The sequence below is a fragment of the Meleagris gallopavo genome, chromosome 19 (assembly GCF_000146605.3).
Source record: "Meleagris gallopavo isolate NT-WF06-2002-E0010 breed Aviagen turkey brand Nicholas breeding stock chromosome 19, Turkey_5.1, whole genome shotgun sequence".
NCBI lineage: Eukaryota > Metazoa > Chordata > Aves > Galliformes > Phasianidae > Meleagris > Meleagris gallopavo.
In genome coordinates, this window is record NC_015029.2 from 5,520,898 (window position 1) to 5,531,175 (window position 10,278).

Sequence of the window (10,278 nt, forward strand, 5' to 3'; positions counted from 1 at the left end):
AAGGACCCATAATGATCACTGAGTCCAACTGCTGGCTCCACACAGGGCCTCCCAGTAAAGCAGACCATATGGCTGAGAGCGTTGTCTGGGTGTTGGCTGCAGGGCCAGCTTCCTGCACACTCCTTTGGAGAGCACTTCTGTGCCTTGTGCTGTCACCTGCCATGTCCCCATCACCTGTCATGTCCCTGTCACCAACCATGTCCCCATCACTTTCCATGTCCCCATTGCCTGTCACATCCCCAGGCCTGATGTGCTGCCCTGTCCCTTGGGCTCTAATGAAGGAAAAGAGAGAGGAGGCTGAAGGCAGCGGCATGGGATGGGAAATGGCCTTTACGTGACAATGGGAGAACACGGAGGGACAGCGTGGGGGACAGGCACTGGGAGCCAGATATGGCACTGAGAGGACAGACAGCAGGGAACGGAGGTGGCACTGAGGGGACACTGGGAGCCAGGGGTGGCAGTGAAGGGACACGATGGACGGCAGAGGTAGCACTGAGTGCACAGACACCTGCAGTTGGGGTGGCACTGAGGGGACCCTGGGTACCGGGGGTGGCACCGAGAGGGCAGTCGCTAGCACGAGTGGCACTGAGAATGCGCTGCATCCCACTGCTAGCACTGAGGAGACACTGGGTGCCGGGGGCGGTGCACTGAGGGGACACGCAACTGCACCAGCGGCACCGAGGCGGTGAGGACGCACCGCCCCTCGCCCTTCACAAAGATGGCGGCGGCGGTTACCCGGAGGGCGCGGCGCTTCCCTCCCGTTGGCGGCGGGCCGGAAGCGGGGCCGTGCGGAGGCGCCATGCGGGCGGTTGTGCTGCTGTGGCTGTTGCTGCCGGGGCTGGCGGCGCTGGAGCCCCTCAGCGTAGGCTTGGCCATCGGCGTGGCTTCGGCGCTCACCGGTTACCTGTCCCATCCCAGCTTCTACTGCAGCTACGTGGAGTGCTGCCCCGGCTCCGGGCACCGCCTCAACGCCACCGGTACCGGGGAGGGTCGTGGGTTTCGGGGCGCGGTGGGTCGGTGCTGATGGTGGGGTCGGTGCTGACGGTGTTTTCCCGCAGCGCTGCGGGAACAGCTGGACGGCAGGCTGTTCGGACAGCACCTGGCCAAGGAGGTGGTGCTGCGGGCGGTGACGGGCTTCAGCAACAACCCCAGCCCCAAGAAGCCGCTGACGCTGTCGCTGCACGGCTGGGCCGGCACCGGGAAGAACTTCCTGAGCCAGCTGCTGGCCCGGCACGTGCACCCCGCGGGGCTGCGCAGTAAATTCGTGCACCTCTTCCTGGCCACGCTGCATTTCCCGCACCCGCAACGCGTGCCGCTGTACCAGGTGAGCGCTGGGCGGTTTGGGGTTGGGAGCACCGTTGGGTTCGCGCTGCGGACCCTCAGCCGCCCTGCCGCGCCGTGTTGTGGCTGCGGCGGTGCCGATTGTGCGGGTGCTGAAGGCCTGGGTTGATAAAGGACCACAGTGATCATCCAGTTCCAAACCCCTGCTATGTGCAGGTCGCCAACCAGCAGACCAGGCTGCCCAGAACCGCATCCAGCCTGGCCTTGAATGCCTGTAGGGATGGGACATCCACAACCTCCCTGGGCAACCTGTTCCAGTGCCTCACCACCCTGTGTGGAAAAACTTCCTCTTAATATCCGACCTAAATCTCCTCTGCCTCAGTTTAAAACCATTCCCCCTTGTCCTGTCACTATCCATTGTAAACAGCCATTCCCCCTACTGTTTATGTGTTCCCTTCGAGTACTGGAAGGCTACAGTGAGTTCTCCCCATAGCCTTCTCTTCTCCAAGCTAAACAATCCCAGTTCCCTCAACCCTCACAGGAGAGGTGCTCCAGTCCTCTGACCATCTTAGTGGTCCTCCTGTGGACAAGGCCTCTGAGGTCCTTCCCAACCTCAATGATTCAGTAACTCTCCATACTCTCTGTGCATCCTTGAGGAACAAGTGGCCACGGGGTGCTGACTGCTGCTCAGCCCCACTGCACTGAAAGTGTAGATGGGAGTTTTCATGTGGCGTTCATCCAACTTAGGGATTTCTTATCTTCACATTCCAGTGTTCGAATGGACACGGTTGTAGGTGTGGTTTCTGTATGAAAGAGGAAACATTGATTTAAAGCAAATAGACACTGTTGTAGCCAAAGCTCATCATGTTATCCGTGCGCTAAGGAGAAAGAACGAAGAAGTTTGATTTGTGAGCAGGGAAAGAATTCACTTTTAAATTCAGTGTTATATCCAAGGGATCGATTGCAGTGTTTATGGCCTTCTCTTTGGGAAGAAGGACACAACCAGTGAGGTGGGATGGGAGCAGCTGGGGAGGGGTGTCTGGACTCCCTATGACCACCTCATGGTACACCCTCATCTTGCAGCATTTCTCACCTTGTTTCAGGAGCAATTGCAGAACTGGATTCGGGGCAATGTCAGTGCCTGTGCCCACTCAGTCTTCATTTTTGATGAGATGGACAAAATGCACCAGGGCCTCATCGATGCCATCAAGCCCTTCTTGGATTACTATGAGCAGGTTGATGGGGTGTCCTACAGGAAAGCCATCTTCATCTTCCTCAGGTCGGTCGCATCTCTTTAAAAACTAATCTGCATTTATGATGCTAATGGTGTTTGTATGGGATTTCATTCAGAGTACAGCAGAAGAGATATATGAGAACTCACGAGACCAGCCCAGAGCACAGCTCGCACGAGAGCTCAGATTTTGGGGAAGTTCTTTGGGATAAGTGCACTGGCTATGGCTGGGATGGAGTTAAAAATCTCCAGGGCAGCCTGTTTGGTGCCTGTGTTTTGCATTTGTGGCTAAAGCAGCACTGATAACACCCCAGTGTTTGGTTGTTGTTTGCACAGTCTCAAGGATTTCTTTTTTTTCCCTTGCTGGGTGGTGGGCAAAAAGCAAGGGTGGGAGTGGGCACAGCCAGGAGAGCTGAACTGGACTGGCGTAGAGAACGTGTCACACCCTACAGTGTCATGCTCAGCAATAAAAACTGGGGTAGAGAAAGAAGTGGGGGTAACAGCTTCCAAAGTGAGGAGCTGTGAGAGGCTGGCTGGGCACTGGTCTGCCTGGGAGAGTGGTTATTTTGGCTTACAGGTTTCTGTTTAGTAACTTGTTTGATTTCAAGGTTAACAGTTCATGTGACCAGCTGAAAAGAGATTCTGGTTTAATTGTGTCTGCTCACTGCTGTAAATTTTTATTTCTTTGAATAGTAATGCTGGTGGTGACTTAATTAATAAAGCAGCACTTGACTTCTGGACCAGTGGAAAGCGCAGGGAAGATATTCAGCTGAAAGACCTTGAGCCCATGCTGTCTGTAGGAGTCTTCAATAACAAGAACAGTAAGTCCCCTCCTTAGAAAATGGGAAGTTGCTTTACTTCACAGCACAGGGTTAATCTCAGCAATCTGCACCTCACCTACCCTGACTCTGCTCTGCTTTTTTTTGACCCCTGCCTTCCTCAGTGCCCCATCACCAGGCCCTTTGGTTCTTTCACTTCAATGTCATCCCCTCCCAGAATTACAGAAGCTGCTCACGGTGAATCAAGTCTGGTCTGCAGAGCCTACCCTACGCAGGCCCAAGTTTAGAGAATGTCCTTCTTGTACCTTTTTCCTTCCTTCAATTCCTGCAGGTGGACTGTGGCACAGCAGCCTCATCGACAGGAACCTCATTGACTACTTTGTTCCCTTGCTGCCCCTGGAGCACAAGCACGTGAAGATGTGTGTGCGGGCTGAGATGATCGCCCGTGGGCACGAAGTCGATGAGAAGGTTGTTCAGGCAGTGGCTGATGAGATGACATACTTCCCAAAAGAAACAAGAATCTACTCCGATAAAGGCTGCAAGACTGTACAGGCCAAGCTGGACATCCACGAAGACATTGCAAAAGCTGTGGACTGATTGCCCTTCACCTCTCCAAAGCACTTTCAGAGCTTTTGGAAACTTGTCTATTTGCACTTAAGTCTTTTTTTTTTTTTTTTTTTTACTATTGCAGGGAATGCGGTGAAAATCCTAGAGTGAGTGATGTGGGTTTTTAAGCTTTTGTTTTTTTAACATAAAATCCCACTGTTATCTCTAAAGTGGCTGGTATCCAAATATTGCCCCCACTTTTTTTAACCTATTAGAAGACTTATGAGCGTGACGCCTATGGTACTAGATACAGCTTTCCTGATTCACTCCTTTAAGTGCTAGGATTATTAAATCCTTCGCTGTCCTTTCCACAGACCTACAGCAGAGGAACTCTTGCAGGCAGTTTTACAGAGAGGCTCTAGCTTATGAGACAGTGAATTGAAAGGATTTGTAGTGTGATCAGACCTGTGGTAGTGTCAGCAAGGGCACATACCTCGATGCGTCACAGTCAGAAGGTGGTTGCTGGGAGGCTCCCATCTTCACAACACACTGATGCTGTTGTGGCTCCTACACATGAGATTTCAGCTTCTTAAGGACTGAATGGTGGTGTTGTAGTTCTTGTCTGACTGATATCATGTATCCTGCTATAGTAATATGGAAAGTTGAGGTGAGCTCAGGGGGAGCTGTTACTAAATGGTGGAGAAAGGGGAGAATGTAATTATTGCTCCACTTCGTTGGGGGAAAAGAAATTGTGATTTTTTTTTCTTGTAACATTTTTCTAAGGGGGCAAAGTGAATTTGCACAGTGACTCCAGGATCTCTGCCTTCCTCAGCACAGGGACACAGGGGAAGGGGCTGACTTACAGCACACTGGGCCAGTTCTGTTTCTCAGGCAGAAAGAAGTTGCTCTCAAGGCTCTGACTGTCACAGTGTGGGCTCCTGGGCCTGGAGGCTGTGATATCTTCAGCAGTCCCTGCAGCTGAGGAGCGGGCACTCCTCCCCTTGCCCTGCTTACGAGACACTTTCTTGGCTGAAGGTATTTTTAATAGTGTATTTTTATACTGAACTTTAAGCAACAAAAATGCAATGCTGGAGAACCACAGAGAAGGGGGTATGGGAAAGGGCTTCAACCACCACTAACCCCATACCTCACTGGGTGATGTCTGTTTTTATAATAGCTTTTATCACTGAACAATGTCTGAGGAAGGTGAGAAAGACTGAGCCTTCCCCCACCAGATCAGGCTGGGCTTTAGAAGGCTGTTGTAGCTTTAACTCTTCCACCATCCACCCATCACTAGTGGATCAAACACAGTGGTGCAAGACAGAAGTGCCTAAAATTTCATTGATTACTTTTCTTGAACTGTTTTAAGGGTGTGGGCTATTTTTGAACCACAGCATCTACTCCATCACGGACGTGATGCCAGACCTACAGCTCTCACTGTTACTATGTCAATGGAGATGATAGCAGAGAGCTTAGCATTAATGTTCAGCTCTAATTTAGAAGTGTCAATTGCCTTTTACAGCTCCACGTGGAGTTTGTCAAATGTTGGCAAACTGGTAGTGCTGATGCAATCTCCAGAGCCAAATGCTAGCTAGCCATTAACCTTGGGACATTGGACTGCAGCTTTCCATATGCAATGTTTTGCTTATTAACCGACTTATTTGTAAGTGTAAATATTCTCACCACTTTCTGTTACATCAACACTAACTGTTACCACTGTACTGCAGTTGGAATAAATCTTCAGTCATTTCTCTCTTGCCTGAATCATTTTGAGCTACAGAAAAGTCATACTGCATGCAGCTTTCAACCAGCTGCCCTGAAGAGCTTTCTGCTGTGCTTCCTTTATTCTTAATCATTTAATTGTTGGGTAAGCCTACTAAATAGCTTGCTCATATTAAAGCAGGTTGAGCTGTCCAAGAACATGGTAAGAAATTCAGTAATACAGCTCATTAGGTTTGGGTCTAAGAACCAGCTCCAGAAAAGCCTTAAAGGCCCTGCTCTACAGTTAAGAACATCTGCCATGTGTGCAGCCCAGGTCAGGCAGATGCATCCTTAGGGCCAGGCTGCCTCCTGGCAGGGGAAAAATCTAATCTAAGAAAGATAGGTAGTAAGAGAAAGATCCTAAGAAAGCACTTAGTAGGTCACTGCATTTTAACCATAAAGTCTTGCTTTATAAGCACAGCATGAGATCTGGGAACTTTCCCTGTAGAAGGTTTAACTGAAGTAGCAGCTGCTTGTGCTGGACTTTGGTAAGGGCAAACAGAATTCAGTCTTAGGGACAGCTCAGCTGCTCCCACCAGGTCAAGGCACAGTTTCTGTCAGGCTCAGACCTTTCCCCCAGTTTGACGTTTCTCCTGCTGCTGTCTGCTCCCATTCCAGGTGGCACATTAATAAAGAACAGCCCAAAGTACCCTTTTAGAGCAAGACAGGGTCAGAAGCTGTTAGAAACCACACGCTTTAAGGGGGAGGAATAACTGCAGGATCAGAAGGATCTGATGGCATTGGGTTCTGCTCCCAATGTGGTTTTGGATAAAAGATTTGTTGGAACCAGACCCCCTCTGACCATCACTCCTGCATCCTCTGGAGGAAGCTCCCATTCACCCTAAACCACCCAGGGCTATGATACAATAAACTACTGCTACAGTGTCTGTCAGATGCTCCTATTGATGCTGCTGTAGCACATGAAGCAGAACTAAGAGCACATTTAAGGCTGGACGAGCTCTGAAGCTGCATGGCTGAGCTGCTTCTGTTGATGAGAAGGTACCAGACAGTAGTAAAAGTTTATCGTTTCCATGTCTGCTTTTTTCCATTAACTCGTCATTTTCTGCGATCATAAAGCCAAGGAAAGATAAGTACCTGAGTTCAGAGCATGTGTTTGCTGACCAATTCTAGGACTGATAAGTTAATTGGCGTATTACACAACTTCAGAGCAGAACTGCAATGTTGAAATCTTGACAGCTATTTCTTTTTTAATTTCTTCATGGGGAAAACTTCATGATGCTGCTTCTGCAAATGGGGGTACTCCACTCACCTGGCTTCAGCCAAACACACTGCATGTGCTTTCTCAGTAAGGGGTCAGGGTAAGAAATTAACACCAGAACACAATGCAAAGAACAGCAGAAGGCAGCTTAGAAACACATTTCTGATGGGAAGAATTTATTACGAAAAGAAACTGGAATGCAAAAGGTTTTGCAGTGCTCACATTCAGAAAGAAGTCTGACAGGCTGCAGTAACTTCAGGTGATGTATTTCACAGCTTTCCCATATGCATTTGGATCCGCTTTCATCCCAAACCTCAAAGGCACACAGCATTGTGAGAACAGGAAGAAGGGAAAACCCTGCAAGCTGCCTTCTGAATTCTCTATGTCAGGGAGGAGAAATCTCTTTTCCAGTTCCTGGGTGTAAAATCGACCTGCATACATTTCCCATCAAGTCACGCCCTTTCCCTGGAGGCACAAAGCACACTGCTGTCCTCCTAGGAAGATCACAGCTAGGAGAGCACAAGGTAGGCAACTTCATCCATCAAGGATATACCCCAAAATTGGGACCAGTGACAGTGATGAGACAGACAAGGATTTTTAATATTTAATAGAGAGAGGAAATGAGTTAAGTCCTCCTACTGAACACTACTGACACCAAGGAGTTTCACATTCTTAACTCTGACTCAAAGAAAGCCAATTTTTATGGCTATTTTGAGAAATATATTCTTTCCAATGCTGTGCAATACCAATATACATACATTAATTACAGAATATTCTCTTCTCTTTGCTGGTGCCAAGCAAGCTGAGAAAATACACATCTCCTGCTTGTAATGCCATTAGAGGAATGCTCCTTCCCGAGCCCACTGAAGGCTTTCACAAACAGGGACTTCAATCATGATTCTCTACATTGCCAAGAGGCCACCCACAGGAACCCAAACAACGATTACAACTTAGTAGGACTGAGGGTATGATCATTCATTCCAACAGCCTGCCCTGGGCTTCTGCTGATCCACACCACGTGGGAGAAGTCTTCAGCACCATCAGAGCCCTTAGTTCACAATGCAGCTCTTCCTTACCTTGATGGCACCGACGTGCCTGGGAGCTGTGATTAGTGACAGAATAAAAATGCAGAGGTGCTGCTGCTTCTTTACATACCAGTTAAAACAATGTTCCTTCCTTTAAAAAGTGCTTACAAATGAAATGTCTTGGGTTTTCCACTTCATGATTAAGTTAAATTTGCTCCTTTGCAGGTTGTAGCAATAAAGACTTATAAGTCATAATAATAATCCAGCTTTGCATCCACAGTTTTGCATCCTTTATCTGAATAAATCCTCTCCTCTCGGGGGAAGTAGGTCATCTCATCTGCTACTCTGCTTAAAATGTCTTCATCCACAGCATAGCCACGGGATTCGATCTCTACCCTGACACACATTTTCACATGTTTGTATTCCAGAGGCAGGAAGGGAACAAAGTAGTCAATGAGATTTCTATCAATCAAGGTGCTGTGCCAAAATCCACCTACAAAAGAAAAGGGCTTTGTTACTGCTCCTCGTTAAACACTGCCAGGGGATGAATATCGCAGCCCCTGCTACAAACCAGGAAGAATCCATCTGTTTTTAGGGCCCCACGAAGCACAAGTCAATCTAAAATTAAGCCTATTCTCATGGTACTTTCTGCAGTGTCTCAGACACACAAACACAGTCTGCTGGATCTCTTCTGAATGTCTGCTCCCCAAATACTGGTCTCACAGCCTCACCTCTCTCACCTAGAGAAGATCCTATTTTTTCTGTTATCAGCTCTCACAGACCAGCTTGCCCTGCTCCTTTTTTTTTTCCCCCAGAGCTTGCACCCAGCCTTATATTTCCTTTGTTTGTTTTCTCTTTTGCACATTAGTACATCAGTAGACGCACAGCACAGAATTCCCCAACAAATGTAACCCACAGACATCAAACAAGGTGCACACAGGTGTCCTTAGCTCTAATTCATCACAAGGGTTGTCCCATTGGCCACAAATTGCACTGTGGCTCCAGAGGCCAAAAACTGGAGACCACATAAAGCAGAAACCACTGCTGTGAAATACAGTGAGTGCACTGATAGTCGACTGACATTTTTATGAGACTCTGATGGCCTCAAAAGCAACCCCAGCTTTACTCACTATTTCTGTTATTGAAGACAGACACAGACAGTGCGTTCTGCATGTCTGTGAGCTGTATATCTTCCCTTGCCTTCCCATTTCTCCAGAAATCGAGTGCCACCTCTGTTATCTTTTCAGCTCCTGCATTACTATGAAGAGAGAAAACAAAGGTTGTAACTGAAGGTAGTTTTAAAAGGCACTGCGTGCACAGGACAGCAAACCCAAGGAGTTGCTCCTTACCTGAGGAATATGAAGATGGCTTGTCGGTACGACACTCCATCCAGAAGCTCATAATAGTCCAGAAATGGCTTGATGGCATCAATGAGTCCTGCGTGCATTTTATCCATTTCATCAAATATGAAAATTGACCTGGGACAGATGCTCACATTTCCCCGAATCCATGACTGCAATTGGTCCTGAGTGGCACAGAAACAGGAGCAGCTGAAAGAGTTTGTGTTGAAAAGACAGAAAACAGGAATTCTGCTTCCTGAGTTTTGTACTCCTTTTAATTGCATTGTTGTGATAGCATGGCTTGTTGACTGAAACACAACTAAAAGTTGAAAATAAGACTTAAAACAAAATGGTTCTGAAAAATGAAGATAGCCAGAGACAGGATGACACATGCGTGACATCCCAACAGAAAGCTATTCCTGAAACCCCATCAAAAAGGAAAGGCTCAACATCAGGACAAAGGATGAGTACCACGAGGAACAGCAACATGGAGCAGAGCCTTGTGAGGCAAACTGAGTGCTTCCAGCAGTGCTTTGGTCCAAGCATCCCTCAGCATCAAAACTACACCGACTCACTGTGAAACCCCACTTGCAGTCACTGGAACAGGCAGAAGCAGAATTCAGTCCTCAGCCCTTAGTTTGAGCCACTCACAAATTACATGAAGACAACAATGAATCCTTCTTGAAACACAGCACACAAACCAATGCTCTGTTGTACTCTGAGATCTTCTTGAGATCTTCGAGCTCATTTCCCACGCTAACGATGCATTGCAGCCCACCCCATCAGTGCCACCGCCCTCCCATTTCTACCTTGTAGAGGTTGATGCTGTGAGCATGAGGGAAATGCAGCGTAGCCACGAACTGATGGACGTAGTTACTTTTCAGCCCCCTCTTATAGATGCTCTCGGCGATGATTCTGCTGACGAAGTTCTTGCCGGTGCCCGTCCAGCCGTGCAGCGACAGCGCCAGCGGCTTCTTGGCCTGGGCGTTGCTGAGGAATCCCCGCACGGCCCTGACCACCACCCTGCTGACCAGGTGCTGCCCGAACAGCCTTCTGTCCAAGCTCTCCTGCAGCGCTGCGCAGCACACCGAGCCGG

At 48.5% G+C, this 10,278-nt stretch overlaps 2 protein-coding genes across 2 annotated transcripts; one reads left to right on the forward strand and one right to left on the reverse strand.

The window, feature by feature from the left end:
* The first annotated feature begins 85 nt into the window (after positions 1–85).
* On the forward strand, positions 86–5,588 carry TOR1B (torsin family 1 member B). The gene is made up of 5 exons (XM_003211258.4): positions 86–977; positions 1,059–1,324; positions 2,385–2,560; positions 3,206–3,333; positions 3,623–5,588. The coding sequence occupies exons 1-5, from the start codon at positions 719–721 to the stop codon at positions 3,886–3,888; spliced, it is 1,095 nt and encodes a 364-aa protein (XP_003211306.2). The 5' UTR covers positions 86–718; the 3' UTR covers positions 3,889–5,588.
* A 1,388-nt stretch (positions 5,589–6,976) lies between these two features.
* On the reverse strand, positions 6,977–10,276 carry LOC100549484 (torsin-1A; the record flags this gene model as incomplete). Its single annotated transcript, XM_010721139.2, has 4 exons — positions 6,977–8,335; positions 8,973–9,100; positions 9,192–9,367; positions 9,992–10,276. Coding segments are annotated over 4 exons (840 nt in total), but the record flags the coding sequence as incomplete, so codon positions are not given.
* Positions 10,277–10,278: the final 2 nt, after the last annotated feature.

Bases quoted from the DNA above. Each gene is read 5' to 3' on its own strand.
- TOR1B (XM_003211258.4), top strand. From the start codon at position 719: ATGGCGGCGGCGGTTACCCGGAGGGCGCGGCGCTTCCCTCCCGTTGGC. The intron at 1,325-2,384 runs GTGAGCGCTGGG...ACCTTGTTTCAG, and splicing joins AACGCGTGCCGCTGTACCAG to GAGCAATTGCAGAACTGGAT. The intron at 2,561-3,205 runs GTCGGTCGCATC...TTCTTTGAATAG, and splicing joins GCCATCTTCATCTTCCTCAG to TAATGCTGGTGGTGACTTAA.